General features: G+C 38.0%; 1 protein-coding gene across 1 annotated transcript in view; it reads right to left on the bottom strand.

Moving 5' to 3' along the window:
- Positions 1 to 3,847: 3,847 nt before the first annotated feature.
- Positions 3,848 to 20,494, bottom strand: part of tspan4b (tetraspanin 4b) — a 45,109-nt gene continuing 28,462 nt past the window's right edge. Inside the window, exons 5-8 of the mRNA XM_061973797.1 lie at positions 16,449 to 16,544; positions 13,780 to 13,893; positions 7,311 to 7,394; positions 3,848 to 4,439 (exon numbers count right to left, since the gene is read on the bottom strand). Of these exons, the coding sequence (XP_061829781.1) occupies positions 4,371 to 4,439; positions 7,311 to 7,394; positions 13,780 to 13,893; positions 16,449 to 16,544 (363 nt within the window). The 3' untranslated portion in view covers positions 3,848 to 4,370. The remainder of the gene's footprint in view (positions 4,440 to 7,310; positions 7,395 to 13,779; positions 13,894 to 16,448; positions 16,545 to 20,494) is intronic.

Consider the following 20,494-nt stretch of genomic DNA (forward strand, 5'->3'; position numbering starts at 1 on the left):
TCCTGTCTTCACAATAAAAGTGCCGCTCCATCGCGCCTGCGCTTTCAAAATAAGAAAGCCAGCGCAAACAAGCTAGCAAGCTACGGAATTTGCCGCCAATGTATTTCTTGTAAAGTGTGTGAAAACGAAAATGGAAGCTGGACATATAAGATACCAAAAACCAACCACTTTCATGTGGTATTAGACAGAAAGGAGGAACTTTTTTTCTCCTGCATTTGAAAACGTGGACGTTATCAGCACTACTGTCTGATTACAATCAATGCAAGTCATCAGAATCAGGTAATACACCAACTTATATTCTTGTCAACATGAAAGAAATTTGTTAAACATGCATGTATATTCATTAAAACACCTTTAACATGTAAACAAAAACGGCAAAATAAATACATATAAATGATATACTGTATATATCAATGTATGTGTATATATATATATATATATATATATATATATATATATATATATATATATATATATATATATATATATATGATATGTGTGTGTATGTTACTCATCAGTTACTCAGTACTTGAGTAGTTTTTTCACAACATACTTTTTACTTTTACTCAAGTAAATATTTGGGTGACTACTCATTACTTTTACTTGAGTAATAAATCTCTAAAGTAACAGTACTCTTACTTGAGTACAATTTCTGGCTACTCTACCCACCTCTGCCTGTGGAGAACTGGGACAACAGAGACTCTTACCAGGAGGACTTTGAGTTGGATACGCAGACGCAGTACCGTGAGTACGCATGCAGCTGCGGCTTCCAAACATTTGATCGCTTGCCCGTACGTGCGTGCCGCTATGTGCATGTCACGTACGTAACTTTGGGGACTTTGGGGAAATATATGTGCTGTATGAACTTTGGGGAGGTGAACGGTACTTTGGGCTGTGGGATTGAGTGTGTTGTGCAGGTGTTTGAGTTGTATTGGCGGGTTATATGGACGGGAGGGGGGAGGTGTTTGTTATGCGGGATTAATTTGTGGCATATTAAATATAAGCCTGGTTGTGTTGTGGCTAATAGAGTATATATATGTCTTGTGTTTATTTACTGTTTTAGTCATTCCCAGCTGAATATCAGGTCCCACCCGCCTCTCACAGCATCTTCCCTATCTGAATCGCTCCCACTGCCCTCTAGTCCTTCACTCTCACTTTCCTCATCCACGAATCTTTCATCCTCGCTCAAATTAATGGGGAAATCGTCGCTTTCTCGGTCCGAATCGCTCTCGCTGCTGGTGGCCATGATTGTAAACAATGTGCAGATGTGAGGAGCTCCACAACCTGTGACGTCACGCTACTCGTCTGCTACTTCCGGTACAGGCAAGGTTTTTTTATCCGCGACCAAAATTGCGAACTTTATTGTTGTTGTTCTCTACTAAATCCTTTCAGCAAAAATATGGCAATATCGCGAAATGATCAAGTATGACACATAGAATGGACCTGCTATCCCCGTTTAAATAAGAAAATCGCATTTCAGTAGGCCTTTAGGCTACACTGCAAAAACTGAAATCTAAGTAAGGGTGATATTTGCTTATTTTCTGTCTGATAAGATCATTCTTCTCACTAAGCAGATTTTATGTTAGAGTGTTTTACTTGTTTTAAGTGTTTTGGTCCTAAATGATCTCAGTAAGATATTACAGCTTGTTGCTGAGATTTGATGACCTATATTGAGTAAAACATGCTTGAAACTAGAATATCAACCGTTGCAAAGCTGTGTCATCAACACTCACAAGTAGAGATGTCCGATAATGTCCAACTCTTAATTACCGATACCGATATCAACCGATACCGATATATACAGTCGTGGAATTAACACATTATTATGCCTAATTTTGTTGTGATGCCCCGCTGGATGCATTAAACAATGTAACAAGGTTTTCCAAAATAAATCAACTCAAGTTATGGAAAAAAAGTGCCAACATGGCACTGCCATATTTATTATTGAAGACACAAAGTGCATTATTTTTTTTAACATGCCTCAAAACAGCAGCTTGGAATTTGGGACATGCTCTTCCTGAGAGAGCATGAGGAGGTTGAGGTGGGTGGGGGGTAGGGGGTAGCGGGGGGTGTATATTGTAGCATCCTAGAAGAGTTAGTGCTGCAAGGGGTTCTGGGTATTTGTTCTGGTGTGTTTATGTTTTTGAAATGTGTTTGTCATTCTTGTTTGGTGTGGGTTCACAGAGTGGCGCATATTTGTAACAGTGTTAAAGTTGTTTATACGGCCACCCTCAGTGTGACCTGTATGGCTGTTGACCAAGTATGCCTGGCATTCACTTGTGAGTGTGAAAAGCCGTAGATATTGTGTGACTGGGCCGGCACGCAAATGCAGTGCCTTTAGGGTGGAAATCGGGAGAAATTCGGGAGAATGGTTGCCCCGGGAGATTTTCGGGAGGGGCACTCCCGAATTTCAGGAGTCTCCCGGGAAAATCGGGAGGGTTGGCAAGTATAACTTGGAGACGCAACTGTCGGCGGCGGCGTTTTAAAAAGTCATACATTTTACTTTTTGAAACCGATATCAATAATTTCCGATATTACATTTTAAAGCATTTATCGGCCGACATTATTGGCAGTCTGATATTATCGGACATCTCTACTCACAAGTACAAAACTACTTTTTTAAAGTAATAATTTCTTACTTCAAACATGAAAAAAAAATCATGATATATATCATTATGTCAAGATAATGGCACTAGCATTTACTTCATTTAAGAATATTTTTCAACATATTGAGCAAAAAGGTCTCTTTTTTTTTTTCTACCAAGAAAAGTGCACTTGTTATTAGTGAGAATATACTTATTTTAAGGTATTTTTGGGTTCATTGAAGTTAGCTAATTAGGGACCGCAATGTCCCTTTGGGACAGAGGACCCTATTGTATTTTGTGCGTTTTATTATTATTATTCCCCCTTAACATGCTTCAAAACTCACCATATTTGACACACACATCAGGACTGGCGCAAATTGCCATCTAATAAAAAAAAACAAACCCCAAAACTCAAAATAGCGCTCTAGCGCCACCTAGGAAAAAACACAGACAAAACTGCTTGTAACTTCCGGTGGAAATGTCGTAGAGACATGAAAGAAACAAAAACCTCTATGTAGGTCTGACTTAGACCTAGATTTCATACATTGACACCCTTCAGCAAAAATCAACAGGAAGTTGGCAATTCCCCCTTCAGTACAAAAGTTTACTAAAATCAGTCACTTTTGCCTCTTTGAGCTGTAATTTGACCCCCTTAAAATGCTTCAAAACTCACCAAACTGGACACACACATCAAGACTGGCAAAAATTGCGATCTAATAAAAAAAAAACCCAACCCCAAAACTCAAAATTGCGCTCTAGCGCCCCGTAGGAAGAAAACACAGACACAACTGCTCCTAGGAAGAAAACAGACAAAACTGCCTGTAACGTCCAGTAAGAATGTCCTAGAGACATGAAACAAAAACCTATATGTAGGTCTCACCTAGACCTACATTTCATATATTGACAACCTCCAGCAGAAATCAACAGGAAGTTTGCAATTCCCCCCTCAAAACAAAAGTTTTGTAAAAACCGGTCACCTATTTTCAAACATTATCTCCTCTGAGCGCGTTTGTCGTGTCGGCTTCAAACTAGCACAGGAGAGAGATTGAACCCTTCTAAATTAAAGTTGACAAAATAGTTTTAATTACTGCTCCGGTTTGGATTTTATGTGCCGTCTAAGTCGGTCCTGTCCATCGCTGCTTGCAGCTTTAATGTTACTCGTTTTGGAAGCCACATTTTCTTGCTCTATTGGCAGATAATTTTGCTTAGTTCAAATAAAATACCCCTCATTTTTGTATTTTTTTCTTCTTGTTTTTCAACACTGACTTTTTACAGTGTATGTAGCTTAGCGACATGTAGCTTGTTACTGCCCATCGCTGGTATTTACAGAGGAAAATAAAGTATTTCAAAGCAGCGAGGCGAGCTCTTCACTGGGCCTCAACAAGCTTTTATTTTGAAGAGAAATGTGAAATGAAGGACAAGTGGATCAAAATGTTCACTATTTAATATGTTACATGCTGTAAAAGTGGTCAACGACACGCCATTTGTGTAGTTATTTGTCGGTACGCTTTGTTTTGAAATCATATTGTTTTGTATATTATTGCTTTGTATTTCATTTACTTTAGTAAACAAAATATGGCCTAAAATTGTCTTGACTATTTACATGGTATCAGTGTAGAAATAAACTGTACCACTCACCCACACGTCAGCAGCCTTCTAAACTACCCTGAATGTGCTGGAAACACAAACCACACACTTCCAGGAACTAAAGGTTCCAGGAACTTTTGGTTGAAAAAAGGCCAAATGGTTGAATCGGTCCTTTTATGTTGAAATTTTGGCCTGCAGTCAATCCAAGTACTTCTCAGCACACGTGATTTGGCAGTACATCAGCATGGAGAAGACCAGGGCCAAGATCTGACAAGAGAGGAAAGGGAATTATTAAAAGAGAGGATTTGTTTCCACGCCTGTGTCTCACTTCACACACTTCTCTGTTTACTCTTAGTCTCCTGAGTGCAGAAGTGTGTACACACTGAGAAGAACGGCAAAATGCAGCACCGAGATGAAATGGCGCAGTGCTCGCCACCCTAAATCGCGCCGTCCTGAGCGAAGTAGCGGAAGGGGAGGGGCTAATTCATCACTGAAACAAATACGGCATTCGACATTTACGGCAAGTGTTGGAACTAAGTGCACATTGTACAAACCCCGTTTCCATATGAGTTGGGAAATTGTGTTAGATGTAAATATAAACAGAATACAATGATTTGCAAATCATTTTCAACCCATATTCAGTTGAATGCACTACAAAGACAACATATTTGATGTTCAAACTCATAAACATTTTTTTTTTTTTTGCAAATAATAATTAATTTAGAATTTCATGGCTGCAACACGTGCCAAAGTAGTTGGGACAGGGCATGTTCACCACTGTGTTACATGGCCTTTCCTTTTAACAACACTCAGTAAACGTTTGGGAACTGAGGAGACACATTTTTGAAGCTTCTCAGGTGGAATTCTTTCCCATTCTTGCTTGATGTACAGCTTAAGTTGTTCAACAGTCCGGGGGTCTCCGTTGTGCTATTTTAGGCTTCATAATGCGCCACACATTTTCAATGGGAGACAGGTCTGGACTACAGGCAGGCCAGTCTAGTACCCGCACTCTTTTACTATGAAGCCACGTTGATGTAACACGTGGCTTGGCATTGTCTTGCTGAAATAAGCAGGGGCGTCCATGGTAACGTTGCTTGGATGGCAACATATGTTGCTCCAAAACCTGTATGTACCTTTCAGCATTAATGGCGCCTTCACAGATGTGTAAGTTACCCATGTCTTGGGCACTAATACACCCCCATACCATCACAGATGCTGGCTTTTCATCTTTGCGCCTATAACAATCCGGATGGTTCTTTTCCTCTTTGGTCCGGAGGACACGACGTCCACAGTTTCCAAAAACAATTTGAAATGTGGACTCGTCAGACCACAGAACACTTTTCCACTTTGTATCAGTCCATCTTAGATGAGCTCAGGCCCAGCGAAGCCGACGGCGTTTCTGGGTGTTGTTGATAAACGGTTTTCGTCTTGCATAGGAGAGTTTTAACTTGCACTTACAGATGTAGCGACCAACTGTAGTTACTGACAGTGGGTTTCTGAAGTGTTCCTGAGACCATGCGGTGATATCCCTTACACACTGATGTCGCTTGTTGATGCAGTACAGCCTGAGGGATTGAAGGTCACGGGCTAAGCTGCTTACGTGCAGTGATTTCTCCAGATTCTCTGAACCCTTTGATGATATTACGGACCGTAGATGGTGAAATCCCTAAATTCCTTGCAATAGCTGCTTGAGAAAGGTTTTTCTTAAACTGTTCAACAATTTGCTCACGCATTTGTTGACAATGTGGTGACCCTCGCCCCATCCTTGTTTGTGAATGACTGAGCATTTCATGGAATCTACTTTTATACCAATCATGGCACCCACCTGTTCCCAATTAGCCTGTTCACCTGTGGGATGTTCCAAATAAGTGTTTGATGAGCATTCCTCAACTTTATCAGTATTTATTGCCACCTTTCCCAACTTCTTTGTCACGTGTTGCTGGCATCAAATTCTAAAGTTAATGATTATTTGCAACAACAAAAAAAAGTTTATCAGTTTGAACATCAAATATGTTGTCTTTGTAGCATATTCAACTGAATATGGGTTGAAAATGATTTGCAAATCATTGTATTCCGTTTATATTTACATCTAACACAATTTCCCAACTCATATGGAAACGGGGTTTGTACTTATAGTGGTGCACTGATGAAACAATAAGTTGGAAAGTCTTCATTCCCCTGTTAAAGGGGTAAATGTAACTATACATATATACATACAGAATCTGGGTATTATCTTTGACCCAACTCTCTCGTTTGAGTCACACATTAAAAGTGTTACTAAAACGGCTTTCTTTTATCTCCGTAATATCGCTAAAATTCGTTCCATTTTGTCCACTAGCGACGCTGAGATCATTATTCATGAGTTCGTTACGTCTTGTCTCGATTACTGTAACGTATTATTTTGGGGTCTCCCTATGTCTAGCATTAAAAGATTACAGTTGGTACAAAATGCGGCTGCTAGACTTTTGACAAGAAGAAGAAAGTTTGATCATATTAGGCCTATACTGGCTCACCTGCACTGGCTTCCTGTGCACTTAAGATGTGACTTTAAGGTTTTACTACTTACGTATAAAATGACTTAGACTTCCTTTTTTATTGTCATTCAAATTTGAACTTTACAGCACAGATAAGAATGAAATTTCGTTACATAAGCTCATGGTAGTGCAGGATAAAAAAAGCAATAAGGTGCATGTATAAATAAATAAATATATATAAATAATATATACATTTATGTATAAAATAAATAAATATATATAAATAAATAGATAGATTACTGTACAGATAAATATATTGCACTTTTTCACATGCAACCACGTTTATGGATGTATGTTATATTGTCTTTTTTATTCCAGCGAATTAATCCATTTTGGGTTGAGTTGAGGGGGATAATTTAATTATGATGCGTTCAAGAGTCTGCTTTCTTCTTTAAAGAGTAGTTTTTTCCGTTTGAATGGGAGATCAACTCGAGTAGCCGATATGAATTTATTGGCTGGTCTCCTGAAATTTCAGTAAAACGTGATAATATTCCTATTCTGTCTTGATGGTCCTTCTTACTCAGCATATATGTCATCGAAAGAACTTGGCATTGACCAGTAACTTAGATTCCCTGGGAAGAAGAGCTGGTCGACGCAACAATACCTGCACGACGCCAATGCACACGCCGAACACCAACACTGATGGAATGTTGTCCAGCAGCCACTGCCGCGCTTTCTGGTAACATGGCTGCAAAAAGACACACAAACATGGAATTAAGAGACAACATAAGTGTCTATGATCATTGACTACTATAGGTTTACTGCGAGGTATAACATTTATTAGAATATTTGATCTTTTTTCTCCACCCCTGGTTTAATGAAACCGTATAATACCAGAGATATGTGTTACAGCAAATGAACTGATGAAGGTTAGTACTCTAAAACGGGGGCCGTCAAACTCATTTTAGCGGGCCTTGACTTTGACACATAAGCTCTAAAAGAACATAAAATAACACATTTTATATATACAGTATGTTAAAAAAACACAAAAATAATAATAAAACAGACTGCATCAGTTGTCGTTCCAGTTTCTTTGTCAGTGCTTTGCTTTTTGTTGTATGAAGTCAAAGGTGTGCCATTATAATTAAAACAATGATCACATCAACACAAGATATTGAAAGTACAGCGGATGATTGACTTGTTTCATCTATTAATGTATTACGGGTAATAATTTGCTCAACTTTGATTGCCTTTCACTCCTTCTTTATGCAGTGTATTATTAACAAGACACTTTCCACCAACCGTCTTCCTTATTCTCTGATAGTTGTGCTTTTCCTCTTTGCAGAAAGACAGCAGCGAAAAGGGCAACTCACGTATGCCCCGTCACTTACTGCACACCTCTCTGTCTGACATTTATCTGCAAAACAAGAGTAGTAATGTCGCCCTTACATAGACTGACCATACGTCCTCTTTTCACCGGACATGTCCTCTTTTGCGGGGCTGTCCGGGCGGAGTTTCTTAAATACCGCAAATGTCCGGCATTTTGAGTTAGGGTTGCGTGTATTTTCAATGTACGTTCAGGGTTAAGAAGGGGTTAAAAACAAAACAAATTGTGCGCGCAGCAGCATTGGTGAGGGAGGGGCAGAGACAGAGAGAGAGAGAGAATTATGATAAACACGCATGCGTCGCCAGGCTCTGCTTTTTATCCATAGATTTATCAGATTTAATTTTTTATTATCTATAGCAGTGGTGTCAAAAGCGTGCCCCGGAGGCCATTTGCGGCCCACAGCTAATGTTTTAAAGGCCCACGGCACATTCTAAAAATACTATTAAAATAAACAAAAACATAACAAAAGTAAAATAAAAAATCTAAAAGGTGAAATGTAATTTAGAAAAAGTTGCAATGTTGACTAATTAAAACAAAGCTGGTTTTTTTTCTTTTAAATTGTCATTGCTCAAAACATAATATCGAATCAAAATCAATGTTATTATGAATTATTGACCTATCCAAGGTTCCCATTACTTCACATCAAATATTCCACCAAGAAAAATATTTTTGGTGGAAGATTTTGCATATTTTGTGTGTTTGCCATAAAAAACAGTTTTGTTTGACAAAAAAGGGCGTAAAACAAACAAAAAAACAACATAAAAAAAATTAAAACATTTAGAAATGAGGGATGGATGTGAAGTTGATGTAGACTCCAGAGATTTAAGCGTTAAATATAAAATGTATGTATGCCCTGGCACACCATTATCATCATTTCATGACCCAAGCAAAACACTTTTTACACTTTTATACTGAAATAAATACACCTACAACTTATTCAATAAAAACATACTTGCCAACCTTGAGACCTCCGATTTCGGGAGGTGGGGCGGGGGCGTGGTTAAGAGGGGAGGAGTATATTTACAGCTAGAATTCACCAAGTCAAGTATTTCATACATATATATATATATAAGAAATACTTGACTTTCAGTAAATTCTAGCTATATATATATATATATATATATATATACATATATATATATATATATATATATATATATATATATATATATATATATATATATTTGTTTTATTATATATATATATATATATATATATATATATATATATATATATATATATATATATATATATATATATATATGTATATATAAATACAAGAAATACTTTAATTTCAGTGTTCATTTATTTACACATATTCACACACATAACACTCATCTACTCATTGTTGAGTTAAGGGTTTAATTGTCCATCCTTGTTCTATTTTCTGTCACTATTTTTCTAACCATGCTGAACACCCTCTCTGATGATGCATTGATGTGTGGCACGCACAAAAGTGCTTTCATCAAATGCATTAAAGTCTGGAATCTTCCATTTCTCCCTAGCATGGCCCAAAACCGGTCAATCTTTGCTTCCTGAGGAAGATCTTCAGTGCCAAGCACTTGGTAGTCCACTACTTCTTCCCGGAGGCTATCCAGGTCCAATCGCAGCTGCGGCTTGGAACTTACAAGCTGTTATGAGAGTAGCGTATGTGTGTGTGTGGCCCTTTAATAGGTGAGCATGTGAGGTGAGTGACGTCAGTGAGTGTGTGGGCGAGAGAAGAGAGGGAGCGGTAGAGTGAGTGCGGGCGGGGACTAGTTTGTTTTGTGTTGGATTGGCTGTGTGCAAGCAATCAATAAAGCAAGATTTGCAACTAATCCCTGGACTCAGGCAGGAAAGGTGCAACAAAGCGTATTTCTTCATCTTACTCGTCGTCGGCGTCGCCATGGCTGTATCTTCCTCGTTCTTCTGCTTCGTCTCCTTGTTGTGTGCGCAGTTGTGCACTGCACTCTCTAAAAGCTGTATATGTTATTGGTGTTATAGATGGCAGTATTGTCCTGTTTAAGAGTGTCACAACATTGCTGTTTACGGCAGACGAACTGCTTTACGGTAGACAAAAACGTGACTGCTGTTGTGTGTTGTTACCGCGCTGGGAGGACGTTAATGAAACTGCCTAACAATAAACCCGCATAAGGAACCAAGAACTCGCTCTCCATCATTCTACAGTTATAATGTGATTGGGCAGGCACACTGTTTATATCATGGGAAAGCGGACTCAGGTCCGCATGGAGCTGGAGGGGGCGTGGCCTCCAGCTCCGCCTGAATTTCGGGAGATTTGTCCCGGGAGGTTTCCGGGAGAGGCGCTGAATTTCGGGAGTCTCCTGGAAAATCCGGGAGGGTTGGCAAGTATGAATAAAAACATAGAAAAAACTACCTGTCACATAGTGTAGGTGACGAACCCCAAGATGCAGAAAAAACTACCTGTCACATAGTGTAGGTGACGAACCCCAAGATGCAGAGAAGGCAGGCTTTGTCCAGGAAAACATGATTTAATTTAACACTAAAACAACAAACAAAAGGGTACAAACAAAAGGCGCGCACAAGGCGGAGAACAAACTTGGCTATGAACAGAAACTAGCACAAAGGCTAAACTATGGACAAGAAACAAAAACACTTACTGTGACATGAAAAAACAAAACCCACGTGGCAAGAAATGAGCAGGATGAACTATGACATGAGCAGAGTGAACAGAAGTAGACAGAGCTACAACGACAAGTATAAATGACACTGACCTCGACAATCATTAGCGACATTGACAGGTAGACACTACAATAATCCAGCACTGACTGGAGGGGAAGGCAGGTTCAAATAGCAGCTGGCTGATTGACACAAGGTGTGGCCAGGTGCCAATCAGCCACAGCTGAGGGGACAACGCACTCAAGGAGATAATCAGAAAATAACCAAAATAAGAGCGCTGACAGGAAACAAAAGACAAATGCAGAGGAAAAACTAAAACATGGCCAAACTGTCAGGGACAAGCCTAACACTACCAGCAGTGGTAAAGTTTAGATCCATGAAGGAAAGAAGAAAGTGAATGAACGTTTATAACTGAATACATTTACATATGTATACACATTTGTTTTCTTTTTTTATGATTTTTTTTAATGAATTAAGTAACGTTTATGACAACCTTTTTCCAAAACACAATAAAGAATGTGAGATATAACAGGATAATGCATACGTTTTGGAGATGTCCCGATCCGATATTTGGATCGGATCGGCTGCCGATATTTGCCAAAAATTGCGTATCGGCAAGGCATGGGAAAATGCCGATCCAGATCCAGTTTTAAAAAAAACTCCGGTCCGTGTTTTCCAACGCACCGATTTAAATAATACATTCCACTTTTCTGCTGCTCCGTAATTTCCGTTCCGCATTTTCCAGCACACCTTCAACACATCCACACGTCTGTGGATTCTCACGCAGTTGCTTTTAGCTGCTGGCATTACACGACAGGCTCTTCTCACTCTTTCCTGTGTCTCCCTCTCACAGACAGCAAGTGCACCTTCTTACACACGTCACGACATACGTCACATACGTATACGTCCTCCCCGAGCAGAGAGGTAGCAGCATGGCTAACGTTAGCTGTGATGCTAGCGCAGCCGTGCGAGCAACGCTCCCTCTAAGGTGCTCGCCTGTGCAATTGCGCACTGTTTAAGCGTCCTCTGCGCATAGCAAATCTATGCCACGCACAAAATCAAATAAAAAAATAAGCGCATAACAATTTTCGACACACGGACACGACAGAGAAAACAGTTTTCGTCATCATTGTTCAAATATTGTGACGTCTGTCGAGACGCTTATCTCCATTCGGTGCCACACGTCCACACCATCAAAATGCAGAGGCAAAAATTTCCACATCAACACCGTATGAAAAAATTAGTGATTTTTTTAGTTGTGATTTCCTTCTCTGCATGAAAGTTTAAAAGTAGCATATATTAATGCAGTATGAAGAAGAATGTTTTAATGTAGACATGCAAGCCTTGAAAAAACATTTTGAAAATCAAGACTACATTTCCTGCAAATGGGTGCATTTGTACCCTATATTTTAACTTTATATTTATTCTCATATCAAACTCTTTTGGCTGTCTTTTTGACACTTACATCCGGCGCCCCCCTCCACACACTGGATTATAAATAATGTAAATAATTCAATGTGATTATCTTGTGTGATGACTGTATTATGATGATAGTATATATCTGATAGTATATATCTGTATTATGAATCAATTTAAGTGGACCCCGACTTAAACAAGTTGAAAAACTTATTGGGGTGTTACCATTTAGTGGTCAATTGTACGGAATATGTACTTCACTGTGCAACCTACTAATAAAAGTCTCAATCAATCAATCAAAACACATAGAATCATCATACTGCTGTGATTATATGCATCAAGTGTTCATTCAAGGCTAAGGCAAAATATCGAGATATATATTGTGTATCGCAATATGGCCTTAAAATATCGCAATATTAAAAAAAGGCCATATCGCCCAGCCCTAGTTTCAATGATGCCATTTCTGTTTGTCATGTATAATTTTGTCTATTTTGTGTTTATCCTTGAATAAACAGGTCAGTTTCTTGTTACCAACCATTGTGTATTATTCAAACTCACCTAATTCAGCTGGCTAGTTGTTATCAAGAGTACTAAAACCCTTTTCAACATGATTCTGACAACTAAGTAGGCTAAATAACTTTAAACTTTAATACATGCTCGGATAGGCCAGTATCGGTCAGTATCGGTATCGGATCGGAAATGCAAAAACAATATCGGTATCGGATCGGAAGTGCAAAAACCTGGATCGGGACATCCCTAATACGTTTATAATTTTTTTTCAAAACGCTTACAAAAAAGTGGGACCCCAAAAATGTACCGTGGGACCCCATTTTTATGACTTGATGGGGTCCCTGCGACCCCATTTTGAAAATTCCTAGCGCCAACAGAGGAGAAAAAAATGCTTTATTTAAATAAATATATTATTTATAAAGCAAGTTGGAGTATCATTGGCAAATGTTCACCTAGTCCCGGCCTTGGCACGCATATATGTGTCCTCTTTTTGGGATTTCACAATACAATTACAATTCTTAGTTACTGCTAACTTGGTGGTGGGCCGTATGTTTCCCACCTAAGCCTTCAGTGATGTTCTACTTAGTATGACTTCAATAAATACTTTTCAAAATACCATAATTGATGTCACCACATAACCACGGCTGGAGAAATACTATACGAAAACACATTTGCGCATTACTGGCCATGGAATCCCCTCAACAGTGTACAAAACAGGCTATTTTTTGAATTTTGGAATAAATCCGCATCAGCAAATAAAACATATCTTACATGGAACTGTCAAAATTGAAATAAGTCTGTCGATTGGTGGACAGAGGATCGTACACTCGGGTGTAATAACGCAAACTTAATGAGGAAAACACATGTTTTTTCCCCCCCTTCTTCTTTTACAGGATCATACTGTTCAAGCATTTGGAGAATTGGACTTAAATACACCTGAGAAAACACTGACACGTTCACAGACTCGTATCATGCATGTTTTAGGTATGCAGAGAACAGTCCAGGCAACAGTATACCAGTCTGGCCAGTGGCCAACTCATTTTGCTCCAATTACATGAAATATTCCATTTAAATCGCTGTTGATCATGTTCACAGTCGCACATCTGGAGAACATTTAGATCTCATATAAAAAGATCAGGGTTTTTTTTTAGCCCCCTTGTTGCTGAGTAAGCATTACACTGACCTCACTCCATCCATCAGTGCATTGGTCGATCCCAACAGAGCAGCAGGACGATGGCAGCGTTCCATTGAGCACTTCATACCAGTCGGTTTTGTTCGTAACGCCGCAACATTTGAACTGGGAAAGGAAACATATAGAAATGCATTAATAACAGGTCGTGTACTACAATTGCCAGTTAAAGGCCTACTGAAATGCGATTTTCTTATTTAAACGGGGATAGCAGGTCCATTCTATGTGTCGTACTTGATCATTTCGCGATATTGCCATATTTTTTGCTGAAAGGATTTAGTAGAGAACATCGACGATAAAGTTCGCAACTTTTGGTCGCTGATAAAAACGCCTTGCCTGTACCGGAAGTAGCAGACGAGTAGCGTGACGTCACCGGTTGTGGAGCTCCTCACATCCGCACATTGTTTACAATCATTGATCTTTATTTGCCACAGATATATACCTTCCTGCTTTGCACACAGTGCATTCTGCTTCCCATGTGCATACCTGCCAACTTTTGAAATCAGAAAAACCTAGTAGCCAGGGTCCAAGGGCCGCAGGCCCCAGTAGGTCCAGGACAGAGTCCTGGTGGAGGGTTCAGGGCTTCGCCCCCCGACGCAAAATGATTATTAGCATTCAGACAGGTTAAAATGTTGCTAAAACCATCACTTTTCTATCAGTCACAGTGACTTTTCAAAACAAAAATATTTCAGCAAAAATCATATGGGTTGATTGACATGTTTATTCTGTAAGCTAACTTCAATAGTTTGAAATTATTTTGACAGTTAATGCCAGTTATCCTGTCAACCTTTCACAAGACTTCAATTTGTTAATTGAAAGTATAAACAGTATAAACACTTTTTACAGTAAACAAATGGTAAAACAGTACTAAACAATTCCATTAAAAAAAAAATTGGTGTCATTATTAACTTTCTGTCCAAGCTTGTATAATCTACTGCCTTGTTCAATTGTAAAAAATATTCTGTGCCTAAAATTCACATTTCTATCACAATTATCATACTGTAAACATGGTAAGCTAACTTCATTAAAATTAATAGTCCTGTCAATAGCATGGAATTGCAATTCAAATGTAGTTTTTTTGTAAGCCTTTCAAAAGAATTCAAAATATGAAAAATTAACGAAAATTAATGTAAGCCATCAGACACTTGAAAAGTGGCACATCACATCTCTAATGTAATCATTTTAACTTTTCAACAGAAATAGCACTGCAAAAATATTAAGGACATACTTCTGTATTTTGGTAGTTATGCTGTCAACATTTAACAAGATTTCTTCAACTTGGACTTGAAAGCATAAATAGTATAAACACTTTTAACAGTTTAACAGTACTAAACAATTCCAAAAGATAACATTGGTGTCATTACCTTTTTGTGGCTAAAATCCAAATTTATTCTATCAGATTGATCATACTGCAAAAATGATATGGTAACTTTATGATAAGTTTACTTGAAGTGGCATAAAACACTGAAAGTGATTGTTCCTATAACCCTTTTGTTTCAAATGTTTGTTCCACTTGTGGCAGTCGGGCACCAGCATACCGTCTTTGACAACTTGAAGTGGCATAAAACACTGAAAGTGATTGTTCCTATAACCCCTTTGTTTTAAATGTTTTATGCCACTTCAAGTTGTCAAAGACGTGCTGTGAAATACAGACGACAGGATTGCGTACCAAACACAAAGCAAGGCCAAAGCGCATGCATGGTGCAGGAGACAAAGGACTTCTTTCATTTAAGGTTTGTGATAAACCATCAAACTCATTCGTTAAAAGGACTCTATGGTAATATAAAGTGAGTTTTTCTGGACATTATCATGCAAGAAAAGTTTATTTTTGGGACCGCGATCACCGCGTAATGATTTTTAAAGGTTGCATTACAAACATTTAACTGTCCCATGTGATCAGCCAGTGCGATTGGAAGTCCATGCTCAATTATAAAACTTCGGCATTTATCACATCCAAAGAATCTGTTTGGGCGACGAAAAACATTGAAAGTTTTCCACTTGTATCGCTAGCAACGGCATTAGACTTGTGTTTTTTTGTCCCAACGTGGTCTTTTACATCGCTAATTCCTCCGTGTCCGATCGAAAAATCTTGTCTGCACAAGGTGCAATTCGCGTAGTTTTCACCCTTTTTTTTTTTTAATTAATGAAAAACCGTATTTTTTATCACTGCAACCGTAACCCGGAATAGGTTGATGAAAACCGTACTAATTACGGGAAAACCGGAGTAGTTGGCAGGTATGCATGTGTCACGGCCAAGACCAAAACACACATACTTTTCCCGCAAATCATCCGTGAAGTTGCATTTACGTTTCGGTTTCTCTCTTGTGTCCTGTCTGTCTCTCCACTGTCTCGCTCTCTCTGTCTCTGCCCCTCCCTCACAAATGTTGCTTCATGCGCACACCTTCACAATTTGTTTTGTTTTTAACCCCTTCTTAACCCTTGACGTACATTGAAAATACACGCAACCTTAACTCAAAATGCCGGACATTTAAGGCATTTAAGAACCCCGCCTGGACAGCCCCGCAAAAGAGGACATGTCCGGTGAAAAGAGGATGTATCATAAATGTATACCAACTTTTTTCTCAAATTAGTAGTTTGATATTGTGCTGTGTTGTGTGTGTAACAAGGCAGGTTTAGTGTTGGTGTTTTTTTTTAATTCTTACCATTTTTTGGACATTATCCCAGGATTTTTTCAGCCCGGGGTCTGATTCATAACTCTTCATCCCCTCCTTTAAGTCACCTTGTGCTTTGGAATCCAGCTGGAAAATAGAAACAAATAGAGGAACCACATAAGGAGGGTGCAGAAAACTTTTGGTGAACTTTCCCAATTAGTGCGTTTTTGGAAATTTGATCATCGTCTACTGAATTACCCTCATGATGCAATCCATCTTTGAAAGGGTCCTGTTTAGGGATGATACTCGAAACCAATTTTCCCGGTTGTTCGATAAGAAAAAAACCGAGTCCTCGGACTCGAATCCCTTTTTGAGAACCGGTACCCGTTATCGAGACCACTATAGTAAAGAAAAAGAGTTGGTTATTTTTTCGAATCCCGTCCCGACCAGAAATGCTCCGTGGGACATCACAAGAAATGACGTCACGTAGCTCAGTCATTAGGCGCAGATAGGGAACGCAGTAGTGATGGGTCCGGCAACACCGATGCATCGGCGCATGCGTCGAGCTCATAGAGCAAAACCCTGTGTCGGTGCGCGTACCGCTTTTAGAAAGTCACGTGACCGATCATGAGCTGTTTTGGTCACGTGACCGATACGCGAACTGTGTCGCACTGACGCCTCCTCTGTGCCCTGTGAGCGTGTCTTTTCTACAGCCGGAGAAATAATAACTAAGAGAAATCGTCTAAAATGTAATACGCCAGAAAAACTTTTTTTTTTTTTTTTTAATAAAAATGTATAAAAAAATAAAATTAAAACAATTCCCAGTCCACAATCATCCACAACACGTTCTCTTTGATTTCCATGTTATGATACATGTTCACATTATTTATTGACTGTATCTAAAAAAGATAAAACTATATTTTTATTTAAATGAAGATATGAAATAATCCTAAATGAAATACAATGACTTGGTTTATATTATTGTATATACTAGGGCAGGGGTCACCAACGCGGTGCCCGCGGTCACCAGGTAGCCCGTAAGGACCAGATCAGTCGCCCACTGGCCTGTTCTAAAAATAGCTCAAAGAGCAGCACTTACCAGTGAGCTGCCTCTATTTTTTAAATTTTATTTATTTACTGGCAAGCTGGTCTCGCTGTGCTCGACATTTTTAATTCTAAAAGAGACAAAACTCAAATAGAATTTGAAAATCCAAGAAAATATTTTAAAGACTTGGTCTTCACTTGGAATAAGCGGTAGGAAATGGATGGATGGATGGGTCTTCACTTGTTTAAATAAATTCATTTAAATTTTACTTTGCTTCTTATTACTTTTAGAAATACAATTTTAGAGAAAAAATACAACCTTAAAAATGATTTTAGGATTTTTAAACAAATATACCTTTTTACCTTTTAAATTTCTTCCTCTTCTTTCCTGACAATTTAAATCAATGTTCAAGTAATTTTTTTATTTTTTTATTGTAAAGAATAATAAATATTTTAGCTTCTGGTTTTTCGACGAAGAATATTGGTGAAATATTTCTTCAAACTTACTATGATTAAAATTCAAAAAAATAATTCTGGCAAATCTAGAAAATCTGTAGAATCAAATTTAAATCTTATTTCAAATTATTTTTCTTTTAACATTTTTGTTCTGGAAAATCTAGAAGAAATACTGATTTGTCTTTGTTAGAAATATAGCTTGGTCCAATTTGTTAAATATTCTAACAAAGTGCAGATTGGATTTTAACCAATTTAAAACATGTCATCAAAATTTTAAAATGTATCTTAATCAGGAAAAATGACTAATGATGTTCCATAAATTATTTTTTTAATTTTTTCAAAAAGATTCAAATTAGCTAGTTTTTCTCTTCGAAAAGTCGAAATTGAAGATAAACTATGTTTCAAAATTTTATTTTAATTTTTTTCATGTTTTCTCCTAAACCGTTCAATTAAGTGTTTTTTTCATCATTTATTCTCTACAAAAAACCTTCCGTAAAAGGAAAAAAAAAATGTACGACGGAATGACAGACAGAAATACCAATTTTTTTTTATATATATACATTTATTTATTTAGCTATTCTTGTTTAAATCACACTTACGTGTGACTTACAAATGACAATATATTTATTTATTTAAGTGTGTATCAAACTGGTAGCCCTTCGCATTAATCAGTACCCAAGAAGTAGTTTTTGGTTTCAAAAAGGTTGGTGACCCCTGTACTAGGTCATAAAATCAGTGTCAGTTGAGTCGGTCCATAGGTTGCCTGTAGGGATTTTTAATGTCCAGCAGATGTCAGTATTTAGTGACACAGTATCGACACAGTATCAATACAGTTTTGCAATGTGTCGAAACGCTTCATGACGCCTCATCAACCCATCACTAGAACGCAGGAAAACAATGGACCGGAAAAAGCGCTCCAATGTGTAATAAAGTTCAAAACAAAAGGTATAATCCAATGAATAACTTTACTGAGAGCAGGGTACAAACACATGACGAACACTTTTACCACCAACCGGAAACATAGCAACCAGGCTAGCAACGCACCTCCTTCACGGCAGATGTCGCAACGTTCTTAAAGCAACCGCAGCACATACATATATATACAACATATCTCCCTTTTTTAACTTTTGTTTTTCTTTCCTTGTAAACAAATTATAATAATTATAAATATTATAATTATAAATAATGCAGACGAGGCGTGTTGGCTGAGTTCATTCTTAGCTGCCGGGTGGCAACATGCAGCAACACTTTTCGGGGCTACCGCGCATGCTCGTCACTCCTGTTGCATGCTGGGTAGTGTAGTTGTTATTTTCCCTAGCTCAGGGGTCGGCAACCCAAAATGTTGAAAGAGCCATATTGGACCAAAAATACAAAAAAAAAATCTGTCTGGAGCCGCAAAAAAATAAAAGCCATATTACATACAGATAGTGTGTCATGGGATATAAATTGAATTAAGAGGACTTAAAGGAAACTAAATGAGCTCAAATATAGCTACAAATGAGGCATTATGATGCAATATGTACATATAGCTAGCCTAAATAGCATGTTAGCATCGATTAGCTTGCAGTCATGCAGTGACCAAATATGTCTGATTAGCACTCCAACAAGTCAATAACATCAACAAAACTCACCTTTCATGCACAACGTTAAAAGTTTGGTGGACAAAATGAGACAGAAAAAGAAGTGGCATAAAACACGTCCTAGAAAGTTATACATGTAAACAAGTTCAAGGACCGCCAAAATTAGTAGGACAAAACGGCGCTCGCCAAATACTCGAATCAGTGAAGCATGTTTAATATAAACAGTGTGCTTTATAACAATTAGGGAGGTTTGTGTCATGTTTGTCCTCCTACAGAAACCATATTAAAACAAAAAATAGATTGTTTTCCCCTCATCTTTTTCCATTTTTCATACATTTCTGGAAAAAGCTCCAGAGAGCCACTAGGGCGGCGCTAAAGAGCCGCATGCGGCTCTAGAGCCGCGGGTTGCCGACCCCTGGTCTAGCTCATATCACATCTTTCCCCCTATGAAGAAATAATCAATAAAGTGTATTTCTTTTTTTAGCGTTAACTTTTCATTTTTTAGCATTGTAACCACATTTGCAAACAACTTTTCTCTTTATAGAATTTTCTTTCAATAAAGAAATAAAGTGCAAAAATGTCAAAGCATCATAACAAACAGGTATGTCAAATAGCAGCAGAAGTGCACTTTTTGGAGAGCTGTATTATTTTTAGGTTTTGTGCCCAAGGGACTGATTTTATTTAACACTATATTATTATTTATACCCCTATAGTGATCACAGAGACAGGTTGTTTTTGTGTTACTGTATATATTTGTTTTTCTGAAAAATTTCACTTAATATACTTTGGGTAACAACAGTCAATATTTATTTATTTTATTTAATTTTCTTAGGGGGGTAACAGTCAATATTTATTTATTTATTAGATTTTTTTTTTTTTTCTTATATAATAAAAGTGAGCTTTTGTTAAACCAAATATTGTGTGTTGCAACCTATCTGGACTCGATAAGAGAATCGATAAGGAATCGGTTCGATAAGAGGATTCGATAATAGGCTCGAACTCAATAATTTCTTATCA

Source organism: Nerophis lumbriciformis, linkage group LG22, assembly GCF_033978685.3.
Source record: "Nerophis lumbriciformis linkage group LG22, RoL_Nlum_v2.1, whole genome shotgun sequence".
NCBI lineage: Eukaryota > Metazoa > Chordata > Actinopteri > Syngnathiformes > Syngnathidae > Nerophis > Nerophis lumbriciformis.